At 44.5% G+C, this 19,173-nt stretch overlaps 1 protein-coding gene across 8 annotated transcripts in view; it reads right to left on the bottom strand.

Annotated features, from left to right (window-relative positions):
* Positions 1 to 806: 806 nt before the first annotated feature.
* The window catches only part of runx1 (RUNX family transcription factor 1), a 36,375-nt gene continuing 18,008 nt past the window's right edge, over positions 807 to 19,173 (bottom strand). For 4 of the 8 annotated variants that reach the window (XM_010886189.5, XM_010886192.5, XM_020042205.3 and 1 more), the window contains 6 exons: positions 13,335 to 13,591; positions 11,705 to 11,861; positions 6,866 to 6,970; positions 5,826 to 6,023; positions 2,330 to 2,476; positions 807 to 2,236 (listed from right to left, as the gene is read on the bottom strand). In XM_010886189.5, coding sequence (XP_010884491.3) covers positions 1,728 to 2,236; positions 2,330 to 2,476; positions 5,826 to 6,023; positions 6,866 to 6,970; positions 11,705 to 11,861; positions 13,335 to 13,591 — 1,373 coding nt within the window. In that variant the 3' untranslated portion in view covers positions 807 to 1,727. Of the gene's footprint in view, positions 2,237 to 2,329; positions 2,477 to 5,825; positions 6,024 to 6,865; positions 6,971 to 11,704; positions 11,862 to 13,334; positions 13,592 to 14,496; positions 15,215 to 15,653; positions 15,791 to 19,173 lie in introns of those variants that run through there. The other 4 variants (XM_010886190.5, XM_010886191.5, XM_010886195.3 and 1 more) reach the window with 4 other exon arrangements.

Here is a 19,173-nt window from a genome sequence, read left to right as displayed (position 1 = left end):
TGTATTTGTAGTTCAAACACAACGGATTTAAACCTGTATGGGACATATTCTGAATACCTGGATGAACTCCTTGGTGTTATATGGTTTAATAAAAATATTGTATTGGCTGTAGTGTAGATTGTTATTGAATACTGGTTGTGTTCTTGTAGACCATGTTTCAGTGTCTCCTCTCTCCCACTTTGCAGCTATGTCCTCCTGGAGATTGTGATTTTATGGGTCTTGGCTTGAGTCCTGGAGTAGGATTATAACACAAACCTAACAGCCACGCACTGTGTACTCACTGTCTGGACAGGTCTGCCTTTATTTAGCCCTGTGTGCGTGTGTGTGTCTGTATATGTGTGTGTGAGAGAGAGAGAGTTTGCGTTTGTGTGTGTGTATGTGTGAGCTCAAATGAAAGAACAAGAGAGAAAAATTTTGTAAATGTGCCCATATCCATTTGTATTTACATTTGAAAAAGTCTTTGTGCCTGTCTACAATGCACATGCCCATATCAGTGTGTTTGTCTGTCTGGGAGTTTAGATTGGCAGAGAGGGCAGGCCAGCGCTTGTCTGGTTGCCTGTGTAAATTCTTCCTGGGTCAGGAATAGCAGAAGGCGGTGAGTGTAGGTACGTGTGTTTGCATGGGGTGAGGGGGATGGGGGGGTGTTGGCACAGACTCAGGTGCCAACAAGTACATTTCCCATCCACCCAATATGATGAGGAAAAACAAAATAGAAAGAGAGAGAGAGAGAGAGAGAGAGAGAGAGAGAGAGAGAGAGAGACTGCATTTTTATAAAATAAACAGACAACTAATGCATAACACTGTGGTGGTATTTTCTTCACAACAATATTTATATTCATAAAGTAAAACAAAATGTGAGAAAAGTTGTATTCAATGCTGCTGTGACATCCTGATGCTGGGACAACTGTATTGGAGGCAATGATGATGTCATCAAACATGGACAACGTCATCATTTACAGTTAGACTATTTACAAACAGGCTATGAATCATGTGACATTGTGGGCAGTATCTGTCCCTTCTAACCTTGCACTCACACACTCACTTATTCACACACACACATAAAACCCACCCACACACACACACACACACACACACACACACACAGAAACACGCGCGCAAACACACGCACACACAGTCAATGTGAGATGCAACCGAAAAGGTATTGTGAGAGAATAAATTAAGGAATCATAAAGCAAACAACCTGTGACAGTTTGGCTTTGGTGGGACAGTATACAGTACATAGAGTACTCCCTCTATATTCCTAGCCATAACCCATTCCCTAACAGTGCTGACTGTGTATCAGTGCAGACAATATCACAGCCATAACCAATACAAACATGACCAAACAGACACACCCTGTGGCGGGCCACCATTTGCATTAAAAGTATTCTCTTTTTCGAAAGAGGGGAGAGGGGGATAAGGAAGGAGAGGTGGTGGGAGACGGGGTGTCTGTGGCACACAAAATGCAGCCATTTTTTTTGGCATGTGTAATTCATAATAACAACAACAAACATAACAATGGCAACCAATCCTTTTATAAAAACAAAGCTGAATCCGTTCAGTGCTGCATGCTCCTCAGTGTAAAATGGCACCCTGTTTCTGTTCCTCAATTCTGTCCATGATCAGTCTATTGTTCCAGTGGGAAAGCTCCACTAGAACCCTTTGCCGATTCCCATTGTCCGGCAAGTCTGTCAAACATCGGTCAACCCCCACCTCCCCTGTTGTACTCAATATGGCCGCCAAACGGCCTCTGCCACCATATTGCCAGGGGAGCTACTGTGACTTCCCTCCGCTTCCACCCCCACCCCTTCGCTCTGATTGGGCAGAGATGGGTGCAGGAGGGAGGAACCCGTGGACGCATTGGTGCACGGGGGGAGTATCCTCGGAGGAGACCGCTCCCCACCTCCCCCCGCCATCATAGAGAATTGGTACGACCCGGCCGCCGCGCTGTAATACAGGTGATAGGGGGAGGAGCCGGCCTGGAACGGTCCACCTTGGCCCTGGGTTGTGTTTGTGGGGTAGGGCGGAGGGAGATAGGTTGGGTAGCGACCGGCAGGGGTTGTCGCCATGGCGAGTCCGATGGCGCCGTTGGATACGGGAGTATGGGTGTAGGTAAAGGCCCCAGCTGGGTAGTGCATGCGAGGGTCAGAGTATCGGCTGTCGGGCAGCGAGGCCAGAGAGGAGAACGGGCGGTCCAAGGACATACGGGGGTCACTGAATGCTGTGAGGTCGGGGCCTGTAGGGGAAAAGGTCAGAGGGCAGGTATTAAATGCTAGAGATGTGACCGTCTGAGGACACTACAGGTCAGTGAATTTTACACATGTGCTACCTGAGAGGCGGCAAGACAGGTCGCCAAGGGAAGAGCGGCTGGGCGAGATGGGCGTGTTTGAATGGACAGTGGGCGTGGTTATCTGGCCCAGGTAGGGGTAGGACTGCTCATAGGACCAGGATGGAGATGTCTGCATCTGCCTGGAGTCTGAAAGGATAGAACGAAAGAGATACTTTATACCAGTTCAGTGGAAATGTGCCTTTTGCCGAAGCCAATCCCCACAGACACACAAACACACACACAACTTGTTACACTCCAGCATCTGCTTAACAGGTAGAATCTTAAACATTGCAGATATATACCGGATGTGATTGTAGAGGGATGTGTGTGAAGTCATTTTATGTGAGTGTTTAAAATACTCAGCACCTGCGCCCTCTCCCCCCTACACCTGGCCCGAGCTGGGACACCACGCAACACAGTAGAAATAATGATCTGTGTGAATTCTGAGGCTGGAGTGAAGGGTAGAGACTGAGTGATGGGGAAGAGTTGAGAATGAAGAGAGGATGAGAGGGTGTAGACATTGTGGAAAGATGTAGAGAGAGATGGTCATAGATGGAGACAGAGAGGAGAGGAAGTGATTAGACCAGTGTGGGGGCGTAGGAAGTAGGCGACTCTGTGTGTGTGTGTGTGTGTGTGTGCAAGCTCTTAGGCAGTCAGTCCTTTTCCCTCTGGTCCAATAAACGCCAGTGATCGCCCGCAGACCTAGAGACAAGAGTGTGTGTGTGTGCGTGCATGTCTGTCCCACACACTCAGCAGACAGAGGAGGAAAGCAAATTGCACACAGCAGCCAAGACGTCAATGGCCTTTTAAAGTGCAGCCAGCTCCCCCAAGAACTAAACAGTGAGGCCTAGGCCCGGTGCCAAGACCCCCTCCTTTCTTGGCTCCCCTCCCCAGGCACCGGAGCTCTGATCTGGGGCAGGAGTCACACATGGCTGGGTGGGTGGCTGGAGGCGGGTCTGTGTATCCGGTGCTGCTGTGGCTCATTCATTTTTACTGCATTCCCACACACATGCAGACAAATACACACACTCGCTGACACACATTATGTAGGCTTTACATTCACTCACACAGTGGAAGACATATACACACACTCACCGACACATATAATGTAGGCTTTACATTCACTCACACTGTGGCAAATGATGTCACCACTGACAATTTCACGTTTGAAAGTCTCTGTAATTATGTCTCTTCCCGTCTGTGGGACAGACTTTGGGATGCGAAGATTGTTTGTTGATCATTTGGATAAAGCATGATTTCGCAGGTGCTCTCAACGTTTTGAAGGGGGGGTTATTTGGCCCGTAACTGGCTCCCAGCTTTTGTATTGGCAATGGCCTTTCGCGGAACACAATCATGGATCTGAAGCAATTACGCAAGACTTAATTCTGGGTGTCCGTCATTACATTCAGACAGATAAGGCTAATAGAATGAGTCAGGTGGCCTAGGCTGGCACAATCTTGATGGAGAAGGCACATACCCATATTCACTCACTCACCTACCCACTCACTCAATCACACAAAGCCCATTGCCTCAGGGCAGCCCAACACTGACAGCATGCCAATCCACCCTGGCACGCCACATACAGACAGCCAGACTGGGAATACACGCGCACGCCCGCACGCACACACACACACACACACACACACACAAAGTGAAACACACGCTCCCCATGGCTACAGCTGCCTCTGATTTTCACAAATATGAAAAGAAAAGTAGGAGGGAAAGAGAGAAGGAAAGAGAGAGAGGGAAAGAGAGAGAGGCAAAGAGAGGTCTTGAATGACTTAATAACGGTTTCCGCTGGCAGTGCTCCCTATGCTATTTCTGGCCTCAGGATCAGAGACACTAGGCAGGAAGGACTGGCCAGCTTCTCTCTTTCTGCCTCCCCTCTTCTATACTTCTTTTATTGTCTCTCTATTCCTCCCACTGTCCAAAGATCCACCTCCCTCTGTCCCAGGACCCACCTCCTCTGTCCCAGGACCCACCTCCCTCTGTCCCAGGACCCACCTCCCACTGTCCCACGACCAACCTCCCTCTGTCCCAGGACCCACCTCCCTCTGTCCCAGGACCCACCTCCCACTGTCCAAAGATCCACCTCCCACTGTCCCACGACCAACCTCCCTCTGTCCCAGGACCAACCTCCCTCTGTCCCAGGACCCACCACCCTCTGTCCTACGACCAACCTCCCTCTGTCCCAGGACCCACCTCCCTCTGTCCCAGGACCCACCTCCCACTGTCCCACGACCAACCTCCCTCTGTCCCAGGACCCACCTCCCTCTATCCTACTACCAACCTCTCTCTGTCCCAGGACCCACCTCCCTCTGTCCCAGGACCCACCTCCCTCTGTCCAAAGATACAGCTCCCTCTATTTCTATTGCACGCCTCCTGTTTTTACACTGGTCGCTCGACCATACAGTTTGTGGAATCAGTGCTGTGGGGAGAAAACTCCTTCTACTAATGACCCAACAGGCTCCTGACTGTAGCAGGTCAGTAGAGTGTGATGAAACAATGAATACTTTGCCTGTCATTTGTCACATTTGATGAGACTGTTTATTCTGAGAAAAATAGGCCCCTGTTCATTTAATGTTATACTGTTTTTCGACTGAAGTTGCCAGTGACTGACTAGTCACTTGTGTAGCATATTGCGTGATTAGATTTTAAATTAGGGGTTTTTCACACACTTCTACTTCCTGTCAGCTGACTCTCACTTCCTCCTCTCCTCCCTGGCCTGCTTCCTCACTACAACGGTCTATGTATACTCACTCACACACTCACACACATACACACACATACAGACACACCACTTCTGAGGAGTAGAAGAGGAACAGAAACTGCGGCAATGTGTGTCAGAGGCTTTTGCGCCAAATACTAACCGCAATAGGATTGGTTAAAACCACAAAAGAGGAAGACCTAATCTTTCCAAACCCAGAGTAAAATCACTAAAATAAGTAGAAAAACAAAACAAAGTTTGAGTGATGTTTTCTGTATACATAGAGGCATAACTCCAGTGGGTTCACCAGTTGATGACAGTTACTATGTATCTTGTGTGGTGTGGTACCATTAAGGAAGACCCCACTTGGTATCTGTGTGGTACCATTAGGGAAGACCCCACTTGGTATCTGTGTGGTACCATTAGGGAAGACCCCACTTGGTATCTGTGTGGTACCATTAGGGAAGACTCACTTGGTATCGTGTGGTACCATTAGGGAAGACTCACTTGGTATCTGTGTGGTACCATTAGAGAAGACTCACTTGGTATCTGTGTGGTACCATTAGAGAAAACTCACTTGGTATCTGTGTGGTACCGTTAGAGAAAACTCACTTGGTATCTGTGTGGTACCGTTAGAGAAGACTCACTTGGTATCTGTGTGGTACCATTAGAGAAGACTCACCTAGTATCTGTGTGGTACCATTAGAGAAGACTCACCTGGTATCCGTGTGGTGCCATTAGTGAAGACATATCTGGTATATGTTTGTGGTACCATTATAGAAAACTCACCTGGTATATGTGTGTGGTGTGTGGAGCTGGTGAACTGGGCTGGGTTCAGAGCGGGTCGGGGGTTGGGCGTGGGGGCGTGGTGATGGTGGTGAGGAGGTGTGCCCCTAATGGAGCTTCGCCTTAGTTGCTCCAGCTCGCTCAGACGTTCAGAGAAGGCCAAAGCTCCTGGCTTCACGTCCTCCAACTTCTGTCTGTGGCCTACAGACAACATGCAAGCACAAACACATACATACTCTCAATCAAACAGTCAGCCACCCAATCAGCCAATCAATCAGTTGGTCAGTCTGCCTGCCTGCCTTCCTGATTCCCTGTCTGCCTGTTTCAGATATATAGACTTGATTATTAACAGAATAATCAAGTCTTCATCAGACCCCAGTTGGACCCAGCATGGCACTGATACGAAGTGGAATGAAAAGAGAGAGAGAAATTGACAGAGGAAGAAAACCGAGACAGAAAGTGTTCAGCCAGCCAGCCTCAGCTGTGAAAAACCATCACTCGTCTTCACCCACCCACCCACAAACACACGCTGGGCTGTCGCACCGGGAGGAAGTGGTGCTGTAACTGGAGCCTGTGTCTGAGCCCTTTGAAGCGTGGGCCAGAACCCAGGGCCAGCTAGACCCTCGACACGCACACACACACACACCCAGCCAGACCCTGGATCGTCGCACGGCGCCCAACACTAGATTCCCGACCGGAATAACGGACCAACGGGGAATAGCCCAGTTAACAGCCACGAGAGCAAGGCGTGATGAGCCTTATGTCACCTCACCATCTAGAACTACAACACCAAAATAACGCAACTACAAATCCCAAGCTAGGAGGATTATCTAATGAGAATCATTTTCTTGATGTCAAGGACCATAATTATCGCAAGCGTTCAGGACAAATGGCCACGAAAATCACGATGGAAGTAACTTGGATGATAATGTTGCGTTTTCCTCAGACAGACAACGTGACTGTGACGTGACACTCATCCCCTCAGCGTCATTATGCAAGTCATCCAATGTGGATGACTGGGAGGAGGGGGAACGTTTACTCACGTCTGGGTTCTCGGGGTCCATCCACAGTGATCTTAATGGCCCTCTGGTAGGTGGCGACCTGGGGAGGGTTGGTGAACACTGTGATGGTAAGAGTGAAACTCTTCCCTGGAAGATGAAAAAAAAAAGAAAATAGGTTTTAGTGTGTCAGAATCCCCTGGGCCTTTAGTTCGCCGCCCTCGCCCTCTGTCTCTCCCTCGCTCTTGCCCTCGGTCTCTCCCTCTATCCTCATTTACCCCAGGTCAGGAGAAGACATTAAGAACAGTCTGACAGGAATAGCCCAGAGAGATAGCAGGCCAACAGACACCCTACAACCCCTCGCCTGTAACTCCTCGGGAGCACACTAGCAAATATCAGGAATAGACTGGGTCTGGATGTGTATTTGAACTTGACTGTTTGCCTGACTGTGTCTAACTGTAAGTATGGAGATTCCCAGATGAGTGGAGGAGACAATTTAAAGAAGTCTACGGATATTGTGTGTGTGTGTGTGTGTCAGTCTCCCTCAGGATCTTTACCTCATTGTATGGTGATAAGTGACGGGCAGATGCTGAGAGGATATGGACACTGACACACACACACACACACAGACACTCACACAGACACACACTAGGACACACACACAGACACTCATACAGACATTTGCGCCCACCCTGGAGGTATTGGCGCCCTGGGGAAACGGTCAGAGACTGTGCCAAGGCTGGAATAGAGTTACCACACACAGACCAGCCTACACCAGCTAGAACTCTGGCTACTGTTACATGTACACACACCTGCTAACCCAAGTGAAGAAATACTAAAGACTGTTTCCCTATGTTGAAAAGATATTCTGTAAATCCAAACACACACACAGACAAATGCACAAACACACCATGTTTTCAGACATTTTCATTACCATTCTTTTATTTATTTAATTGAAACCTTTATTTTAACCCTAATCTTAATCAAACCTTAATCTCAGCCTATACCCAAAATATAATCTCACTGTAAATAGTCTAACATCACTGTATAAGGTTAAGCATAAGCATAAGATTAACTCTAAACCCTAATCCTAAACCCAAATCCTAATCCCAACCAATAAGACTAAAAAAAGCATTTTGAACGTCCTAACTCTTTACCCTGGTACATGATTTCATCTAAGGTCGGGACTTTTTGGTAAATTTTGGTTCTGAAAAGGAAGGAAAAGAAGTATAGACACACACAGACACACGCAAACACAAACATACAGGCAAAATGTGTTGGAGGTACTCAGCTGTATACTCTGGACCACACACACAAGCGGGCATTGCCAGGTGCTATTTTCAGTCTGGAGAGGGTTTGACCCTGCACATAGAGAAGCTCATCTACTCATGCAGACTAGTTCACAAAACAATCCATGCCTTTTTTTTGTTTTGTTTTTTGTTGCTAAGTAAGTTTTTCTTAGATAATTGAATTACCAAAAAAATTATGATATTTCACAATCACATTTCCTGCCTAAAGGGTTGCTCATACTTTTTCATAAGCTTGTCGCAAAAACACCCCTCCTTCTCTGTTTTCCATGTATATGGATGCACTCATCATTGAAACACACACACACATGCTTGTTTTGAGTAGTTTTAGTGTCTGTGAGGGAGACATTCTGTCTGAAAGGCAGACGGGAAGAAGACAACACTGTTTAGGGGATGGCCCCTAACACAATGTAGTGTGTGTTTGTGTGCGCGTGTGCGTGTGTGCATGTGTGTGTGGGCGTGTGTATGTGTGTGTGTGTTGGTGTGTGTATGTGTGTGTGCGTGGGTGTGTGTGTGTGTGGGGGGTGGGGTATGAATGTTTTAGAAAAAGAACAAGAGTGTAAATGCACATCCAAACATCTGTGTTTGCAAGAAAACGAGAGAGAGTAAGACAGAATTAATGAAAGAAAAAAGAAAGAAAGAAGAGGAAAAAAAAGAAAGAAATAATAAATGTTTGTGTCCTAGAGCGCCAGCCAGTGACTCACTGCATTCTGTATCCAGGGGAAGAGAAGAGGGGAGAGGGGGAGGAGAGAAGAGGGGAGAAGAGGAGGAGAGGGACAGGAGACAGGAGGTGTGCTTTCTGAGGTGAGGTAGGGTGATAGAGTGATAGCAGGAGAGAACTCCGGTCTTAGTTGCTGGTGTATTATCAGCATGTCTGTCTGATCAGACACCATCAGTTCCCAACTAAAAGCTATGTGTGAGTGTGTGTGTGTGTGTGTGTTTCTGAGTGCTAAGGCTTTTACCCAGTTTACATTTCTCTGGGGCTTACTGTACTGAGATGACGGTTTCCTCCGGAACTCTCCTTCTATAATCGCCCCTATCAATGGGAGGATTTTTCTGTGTTAGTGTGTGTGTGTGTGTGTGTGTGTGTGTGTGTGTGTGCGTGTGAATGTGTTCAGGTCTAGGCTTGTTGAGAGCAGCAGTAGTGTGTTTACCACAGTCCTATCAGCATTAGTCAATCAATTGTGTAATCTCCACTCTGAATAAACCTGTGTATGTTTCCCAGAAGCGCAATGCAGAGGTGTGTGTGTATGCGCACGCACGCGTGTGTGTAAAACCTTCCCGGGCTACAGAAAAAGGCCAACAGAAAACAAATCATGCCTCTGAGTCTTCTCGGGCTGGCCAGACCTTTGATGACCTGTGCAAACACACTGGGAGGCAGACTGGGGCCAGTGTCTGACTGATGCAGAAGTGGTCATGGAGGCTTCTGCTAGACCTCAGCCTTCACGGGGCTATACAGCTCACCGCTCTGGCCTGTGCTGACCACCCGGTCTCCCACTCCATGTATCAGTGTTGCAATAGGCAAGTGTATTTTGATCTTTACCGTTAAGGCGAGGTTACACATTCTACTGTTGTGTCTGGTTGCTGTTTTTCAAAGGGCCAGTGTATAGCTAGACATGGCCATATCTGATGGTTGTCTCAGGGGCAACCACCACAGGGAGTCTTGCGTGAGGGGAAGTTGGTTAAATGCTGACGACGACACGCTCCGCGGGGCAGTCCTTAGCTGACAAGACCCTTAAGTATCATCCCCTCTTGTTACGTCTGAACAGCGTCGGTTATCGGCGCTTACTTACAGCACTGACATTCAGTTGTCTGGGCCACATTGACTGGCTTTCTCATGGCAGACATACGGTGAAGCTCACCGAGCATGGTCTGGATCATCTCTTCTGGTACTGTCTGCCACTGACTAAATTCGGTCAAATTTGGATCTAACAGCCTTGCTGTTTTGGGGACCACGATGAGTCATTAGGAAATGCTGTTCCGCTCCTGGGATCTTTCTTTCAGTTTTGGGGGCAGTATCAACAGATTACACAGATAGGGAGGTTCAAGATGTTTTGAGACACCACAGTAGAATGGAGGAATGTATGGCAAAACAAAAAAATAACATGACAATTTACTGGGGGAGATGATCTCGTACAAAAAAATGGAAGGTAGAAGGGAAGTTTGAGTCAGGTAAAAAAAAAAAAAGAAAGCTTAAAAAGAAAGCTAGTGATTAGAAATTATGCAAAATCTACATGATGATTAATCATTTATGCATTTACAATGATAATGCTGATCTACGCTGCATGGAGAATGAGCTGGTATCCACGGCTCTATATGCTCTCGAATACAGAGATTGTAAAAAAGATATCCTTTTATAATTGGAAATTTGATTCATGGGCTTAAATGTCACATTTAAACTGTGTGTGTGTGTGCCCGTGTGTGTGTTTGTGTGTGTGTGTATGTGAGAGAAAGAGATATCTCTTACATAACTCATACCCACATCACCACACTAACACTTGACCACAGCCTATGGAACTGCAGCCAGACCAACTCTGACCGCAACCAGACCAAACACTTGACATTTCATCACTGTTCACCACAAGGTCAGACACAAACACACACACACACACACACACTAGCATGAACTACACTGTATGTCCTGTGTGTGTGTGTGGATGTGTAGGCGTGTGTGTGTTGGTGTGCGCAGGCGTGCGTGTATGCAGTTGCCCTATTTTAAAGTCAGACTAGGTGTCTGTTTGCTTAGCAGGACAAAGGGGCCAATCGAGGTGCGTGTGTAGGTACGTATGTGCGTGCTTGTACAGTGTGTGTGTAAGACTGTACATGCGTGTGTACAGTAGCAGCCTTGCTTTTGTACACAGACGCCTGTGTTTTAAATAGATAAGGCTAAACATTTGCCTGCACCTGATTTGGAGTAACTGTGGTTCAGTGTTCGTTAGGACCAGAGAGAATGAGGGCAATCGTGGCAAAACAAAATTACCTCTGTGAAATTTTTATTGTATTTTTGTCTGGCATTTCAGCAGGTAAGTATGCTAAGAACACATACTTGTTTAGAGCAATGGCTTGTGAGCAATTGGGGTTAACTGTCTGGCTGAGGGACAGAATAACAGTTTTTCTCAAAACCAGTGACCATTCCTTTTCTGGCCCAAAGCTCTTCATCACTAGGCTACCCTACCAATGCTTGTATTAAACATTAGTCTGGTGTTGCAAGAACATTTAACAAAACCTTTCTCTCGCATTTAGTTGCAGCATTCTGTTTAAAAAACTGGGAAATCCAGTGAGAACCTGTAAAGAATGTTCAAATTTTGTTTTGTTTTTTCATTTCATTTTTAAAAAGATTTAGAGACAAAATAACATAGAATATGTTTTGTTATCTATAGTTATGAAAAATATAGCTTATGTTTTGAGAATGTTTGTTGAGATCTGAGTGATCTATGTCTATCAGTGTGAATCTGCGTGGGTGTGTGTGCAAGCATTTGTGTGCGTGTTGTGCCTACCTGAGTGCCTCCATCTGTGTGTACATGGGAGTTTGTGTGTGTGTGTGTGTGTGTGTGTGTATGTGTGTGTGTTTGTGTACCTCGTCCACTGCGGCCCACAAAGCGCAAGTCGTTGAAGCGAGCCACCTGGTTCTTGAGAGCGGCCGTGGCATTGCGGAGTTCTGCTGAGTAGTTCTCATCATTACCCGCCATCACCGTTACCAAGGTACCATCAGGGATATCGCCAAGGGCAACGACCTACGGCAATGGGTGTAGAGCAGGACAAAGACAGACACAGTCAGATTGGTGACATTATTTCTTATCTTGCACAATTGAAATGACAAAGTAAACGGCTTACTTATTTGGTTTTCGAAGAGATATTGAGTGCATCTTTATATAATGTATATTGCAAACTGTGTAAAAATATCAAAATTATTGTATAATTAATTCATTAATTAACGATGAATACCAAGTCTTGGATATTTCTCAGCAATTTGTTTCAGGCCAGAACAACAAATTCCACAGAATTTGAATCCACTAAATAGGTGAACAGTCTTGGTGTTTTCGTGCTCCAGAAAGACACCCAGTATAGAGATTGAAAAGCTCCCCACCCAAAGCAAATAGACTCAGGGAGAGTCATTTTCATATTAACTGTAATCATGGCCAAATATCAGCGTGCAAATTTACAGAGGAGATATCGGCGTGGATACTATGGCTCCGTTCTTCAACTGAGGTACTGCTGCTTTCGTCCACAGACACACACACACACGCACACATGCACGCATGCACACAGGCACAGAACCACCATCTAGCCACCCACACGGCGCAATCTAAAACAGGGATGTTGTTCAGTTCCAGTATAGTTTACATTCTGTGGACTATTGGAGCTACGGAAGTCAGACATGAGAGAGAGAGAGGTTTGGTGGAGCGTGAAAACGACTCCGCAGAACAAACAATAATGAGGAAACAATTACAGAGATCTCCATGTAGATGGTCAACAACATCCAGACGCACGTCTGCTCAAAAGCGCGCACACACACAAAAATACCCTCCATTAACACTTAATGGCAACGATATCCGCCCACGACATTGAATTTTGTAATGTATGCTCAGTCAATCAATCTGTATAGCATTACTCTACGTTTGGTACACAAGCATTGGTTCTACAGTGCTTAAAAAGTAGCCCAGTTATTACAACAAAGATTGAATAATTCCTATCATGGATTCCCGGAAACATTTGGCTTAAAGAATACAAAGGCAATGACTTGTGTTATTGTAACTCTGAGAGCTGCACTATAAAGTGTACATTTATAACCAACGTTGCTGTGAGTTTATACATTGTTTTCTCTTATTTGCTCTCCGACTATAGGCACCAAACAAGAAAACATTCCATACATAATGGAACTCTTTGAAAGGAATAGCCGTAAAATTTTAACTTTTTTAGAAAGAGAACCCAAAGTCACCCAAGCAAGGTTCAGTGCACCGGCCGTCTGTTGTCAATACCGCTCTTGGTCTCTCGCACTCACGTCGCACACACACACTTTATGTGAGCTCAGAAATTTAATTAAAATGCATTATTTAAAATTAGAAAACAAGCATAAGCTATATGCTTGTATTGACTAGCACCACAATACCAGATGTGAATGGGTGTCAGTAAAACACACAAACACATATACGCAGACACGCACGAGCACACGCACGGTGAGCCATTCTCCTCTCCCACAGACGTACCTTGAATGCGATGGGCAGTGTCTTGTTGCATCTCCAATGTGTGGGTAAGACAGAACAGAGGAAGTTGGGGCTGTCTGTCCTCACCAGTTCCCCGGGGTGGTCTGACAATACCTCCACCATGCCCCTATCTGCCATACGTAGCTTTCCGACCAGGTTTGCACTACTACTCTCCTGGGCACCCAGGGGCAGACCCTCGCTCATCTTACTTGACGACAGGGTGGTGGAAGGGGGGGTGAAGCGCCGACCAGGGGCTGGGTCTATGGAAGGATAGAGATAGGATAATTAAGAGTATACCCAGGCAGACAGGACGCACGCACGCAGGCTATTCCAATATTGGGCTGCGCACGTCGTTACTATTCCCTGAGTGTTTATTTACTTGTGTGTTTCAGGTTGGCCTTCAACGCACACAATTGTCAAACGTATTAGAATAAAGGGCAATGAAATTATAACAGCGGAACCCAACCCCGGAGTGCCGGAGGCACGTGAAACCAAACCGTTAAAAAACAGCCAGGGACGCAGCGCCTGCTAAGGCGCGCGCAGTCGGTCGGTCGGTCTGTCTGTTAGTCAGCCAACCACAATCGAAGCCACATGTTCGCGGTTTGGAACGACCCCGGCTTTAAAAACCGCTGCTGCCTCTCGCTCTCACAACGGAACTCTGGCAAATACTTTAATACAGTACTAAACTGAACTCCAACTCTTGTTGCTCTCATATAAACGACACAATACTAACATCAACCCACACACCACGCACTGTGGATGGATGTATTTATTTACAAACCGTTGATGGAGAGGGGAAGTAATGTGCTTTGCATATGTTTAATGTAGATATAAACCTTTGTGTTTATGTATGTGTGTGTTTGTGTTTGTGTGCGCGCGGGTTATGTGCGTGGCTGGTGCATTAACATATCCAAGAGACACGTAAACCAGAATTTCAAGAGATAATAAACTTAGAGGGTAATTGGCCAAACGCCCACTGCTTTCTCCCATGATAGTTAGGCTAGGTTAAATGCTCACCGCATAGCCAACATAGAAACATAATTTCGTTGAGATTGTGGTTAAGGTCACACAAGTTCTCCAACAATATAGATAGCCTAGCATGCTGTTAAGATAGATAACACAATATCGGTAGAAGATTTAACAGTGAATATTAAAAAACAAGTACCGTATTTGGCGTCCCAAAGGAAGACCATTTGTTCACCGCAGTAGGATCCAAATAAATGATGTCTATAAGTAATATATAGCCCTATATATCTTCTGAAATGTGCTTCTTAAATTGAACCTGTTGTTGTAAGACGAACTCCCAAGGCGCATGAATCAACAGTGGAAATCAGGCGTCGGTGTGAAGGTATCCGCGTACGCACGGAAGAAACAAGATCTATTCGTTGGAGTGGAGTCAAAGACCTTTCCGTTAACAAATGAAACACATCCCGCTAAATCTCGGCGTGTGTGCAGTCCTCATTTCGTGATCACCAAGGCCAGATACAAAACACAACCAGAGCGACATCAAAGGAGGTCTCAGAGCGCATTAAAACGAACAGCCCAAGAGCGATTAAGAGAGTCAAGATGTTTTTTTCTTCTATTTATCTTCTGTTATTCTTCATGCAACTTGTGAGTTTCTCCACACAATACTTCAAGTTGGACGGATGTTCTATGACTATCCAATGCGCAACTGAAGTAGACTATTCTAAACTAGCATCCAGTGCCAAAAGTGGAGACGGAAATAACTTAAAAAATATTAAAGACCAAAGAAAACTACTTCAACTTAAGTTTTATAAATTTTGTTTAGAATCTTTGCGATGAATAATCTATAAACATAAAATTCGACACACCCTTGTTAAATTATCCGTGTGCATAGGACACGTTATTGCCTATGAATGAATGTCCGGACAGTGAGAGGCAGAGTTTTACTGGCAGTGGGCAGTGCTGGAATGCGTCCCTCTAGGGTTGGATTTGCATTTAGATATCAACCAATAAAATCGGCAAACTACGAGAGTCCGGAAAGGTTTAACCAATCAGAGCCGCGTCCGTTCGGGGAGGGACGAACGTTGCTCCAGCGAAGAGCTCGCTCTAGTCAATGGAATTCCACAGTGGGGCTGCGGTGTGCGAAGCTCGGTGAGAGATGGCCACAGCGGTCTCGCTATGGTATTGTGGTTTACCGTGGAAGTCAACAGCGTGCAACTGGATAGTGGATAGGCTAATAGAAAACAGAAGCAATGTTGCTAAAAATACGATTTAAACCACTTTCCAGAGTAAATTAGCCTTAAAACTCAATTCTGCATTTGGACACTATACATTTTAGTCGAAAGAATATTGACCTACCTAGCTCCAGATATTCCCAGATGAGTTCTAAGGTCCATATCATAACATACATTGCATACGCTACAACAATACAAAATGAAACTAAGACTAAATATCCATGGTAGCCAAGACAAATGGGACCATAGTAGACAGGATATAATGAAGTCCGAATGACTGGTCTGTCGACGAGGAGGACATTTATATAAAGATGCGAACATTCTGCTGAATTCCAGAGAGCGTATACTGTTCCAATAGACTTACGGGTCAGGCGCTGTTTTATTCGTGGAATATGATATCAGCAAAACCCACGGCGTCACCACTCTAACTGTATAACTCCGACTGCATCACATCTGCGAATAGATTAGATGAAGGCAACAGGCGAACGCATTTTGGGCGTGATATCCCATTTCGCCTATTCCCCCCCTCTAAGGCACTATTTCTAGTGTGCCAATTGCAGTTTAGAGATTGAAGTTATAGCCTAGTGGGTTCAACAAGACATGCGCTACATACGCGAACAATAGGCCTAAATACATTTACCCTTAAGTAGTGTTTTGAAGCGCTAAGACCAAATAACAGACAAGTGACATGCATTTCATGATTACAGTGCAACTCATTGATAAATGTGGTGAGAAAAACTCGTGCTCAAAACTCGTGCGTAACAATGCACTTGTATTGTGTGAAATGTTCGTCCAAACTCGCTCCCAGCAAAACACTTTATCCTATAGCATATGCTATGTAACATGCCGTAGTTTTCAGCAGGAGTTAAAAAAAACATGCTCTTACAAGATGCTCACCAGGCCTGTTAGGGCAGTACGCTGGGTGTCGCATCAAATATTACCAATAGGTGGCAGCAAACGATCTAAATCATCACCAGGCCAAGGGCAATCTGTTAAACACACTGAACTCATTGCAGATAATTGTATTTCGTGACATTGTAGGCTATATGTTAAATTACCCAGGCAAAATGAAACAAGTCGGCTTTTTGACTATTTGTGAACATTTTCCTTGTGATAAATAATCGACCAAATAAACAATTAGTATTTTCAAATGCAGATGAAAGCACGGCGGAAATGATTCTGAATTTCAAAATGATGATTCTATGAACGTCTGTGTTTTGTTTATTTCGCTTATCCAGTGCCAGCGAACATTTACAACAGCTCAGCCTAGTTCTTTCCGATAAAGTCTATTAACTAAATTAAGACCTGGCCACCTGTATGCTTATCTCCACAGTCTGATGAGGTTGTCTGTTTTAGAAGTCGGTCTGACAGGCTTGTGGGGGAGTTTTAGAGAACTGCCAGTTTCTCTTCTCTCTGCGTGTTTTAAGAACGTAGCCACGGGGGTGATAATAAAAAATGTAACAACTTGCGCTTCCGCCTCTCCGGACCGACTACAGTGTCCGTGATTGAAACTGACTGGCCGTTTTACGCTATAGGTTTATAAACACGTTTCAAATAAAGCTAAGTTGATTTATTCTGCCTCAACATTACCAACTGTTTTGTTGATTTAATTCATTTAGGACACCAGTCTCACCAAAAAAAGAAGAAAAGAAGAAAAATCATCCATACTCGTTTGACAATTAATTATTTTGTGTTAGATAAAATAAAAAGGATGTATGTGACTCCTTTGATTATTAAAATTTCAATTTGCTCTAAAAGTTTTCTCTGAGGTCTATAGAACTCAAAGGCCTAGTCGCCCTGCATTCGCTCTGCCTGGGCCAGGTATCTTGAGATGCTTTTATATTTTGCAAGTTAAATTGGGGGATGATTCATGTTTAAATAATAATAATTAAAAAAACGAATTGGACATTAATGTATCTGAATCTTATACAAACATCTCACTGGTTTCAGTGTTCTCGGATAAAATAAAAACCTGTATAAATCGCAAGACCTAGATGAGAATAATAAAATCACACACATTACACAAAAATCAATCATGTCCCATTGATTAAAACATTATATAGTTTTCTGTCAAATATATGTTATAACCAATTGATTAATGTTAGTTACATGCCATTTATATTTATGTGCGCACTCGGTGTCGTAGCAGAAAGGCCCAAGCCTTTACGGTTTGATTGCGAATTTGGCTGGAAACGCACTGAAGGTAGTCTGTCCCAACTGTGTGTGTGTGTGTGCCCGCGTGCGTGTGTTGAAATGCTGCACACCACTACCAACATATCATAGGCCTACCAAGCAACAACCTCGTGTAAACTATAAATCCCTATATGTTTTATTGTAACCGCTCATATGCCATTATCTTAGGTTCAAAGCCCTTTGGTATAATTCTATTTCAACTTCGTGTATTTAGCGTGAATTCTTTCCCCGTATGTTGCCCACGAGTATCAGCACCATTACACAAAGTAGCCTACATGTCGCAGTAGGTGTAGGCCTACATTTCCTTGGTAACTAAAGGGGATTCTGATTCATTTAATTGTAAACTCTTTTTAGTCTTTTTTATTTATTTTCATTCAACTAAAAGTCTGGAGAACAGGCCTACTAGTTAGACAAGGCTATAAATGTGCACACGTTGAGAGTAAGACGGAGTCTACGTTTTCCTTATTTCATTGAGTAAAATGCATTGACAGAGTATATCATTTTAGTCACATTTTAGTCATAGCTCTAACTTATTCTATTAAACAATAAATAATTAGTCTACCTATAACTTGCCACATAAGCACATTTAAAAAAAACTAGGCTACAGTAGGGCTGTTGTCCAGAATCTTTGTAGAACGACAAACATGTAAACCAAGTAGGACTAAAATAGCTTCCAGAATAAACAGTTAAACTGATCCTCTATAACTGGAGATTGTTTAAATTTTGATAATTTTTGTTTACAATCTAATATAGTTCTGTTAGTTTGTTTGATATATGCAGGTTAATTGTTAATTAGGCTAAACAATAAAAATAAAAACTCAAGTTCAAAAGTGTCTGTTTATGAAACATTCAATTAAATAAATTCAATTACAATTTCAACAAATGCGATATATTTTTGTCTTGGTGTTACTTAGTAAAAGTGATGCTGTCCGATTTTGGAAAGCCGTACGGTGAAAAAAGATATGTGTTAGTTGTGTTAAAATTGTTACACTGCCATATTACATTTAATTGATAACTCAGTTCTTTGCTTACGTTTTTCACATGATTTTTAGTTGTCACGTAAATACAGATTTGACCCGAGTTACTGACAAATTAATTTAACCGAGTTTGCTCGCAAAAACTGCTCCTTTGAGGGGAAAAACATGAGTCTACGAGAGAGAGGGAGAATGAGAGACAGAGGCTTGGATTTCCTGTCGTCCGGTTCACCTCTGAGTAGCGGTAATCGGATAGGCACATTGGCACAAGCTGCTTGATCAATAATGTATGTAGTCGGCTATCAAATCTATCGATATGCGTCGCGAGTCTACAAACGCTGCTCCGTGTTCGTGCGATTAACTGTAGGCCACTTCCACTGGGAAATAATCAATGCTAGAGATTGGTTTGTATGGCATAGCATCATCTTGAACTACAAATCTGGCCTGGCCTACTCAGAAACCCATAGAACTACAAGT

This window comes from Esox lucius, chromosome 22 (assembly GCF_011004845.1).
Source record: "Esox lucius isolate fEsoLuc1 chromosome 22, fEsoLuc1.pri, whole genome shotgun sequence".
NCBI lineage: Eukaryota > Metazoa > Chordata > Actinopteri > Esociformes > Esocidae > Esox > Esox lucius.
The sequence above is the reverse complement of the archived record's forward strand: the minus strand, read 5'-3'. Positions and strand labels throughout refer to the sequence as shown.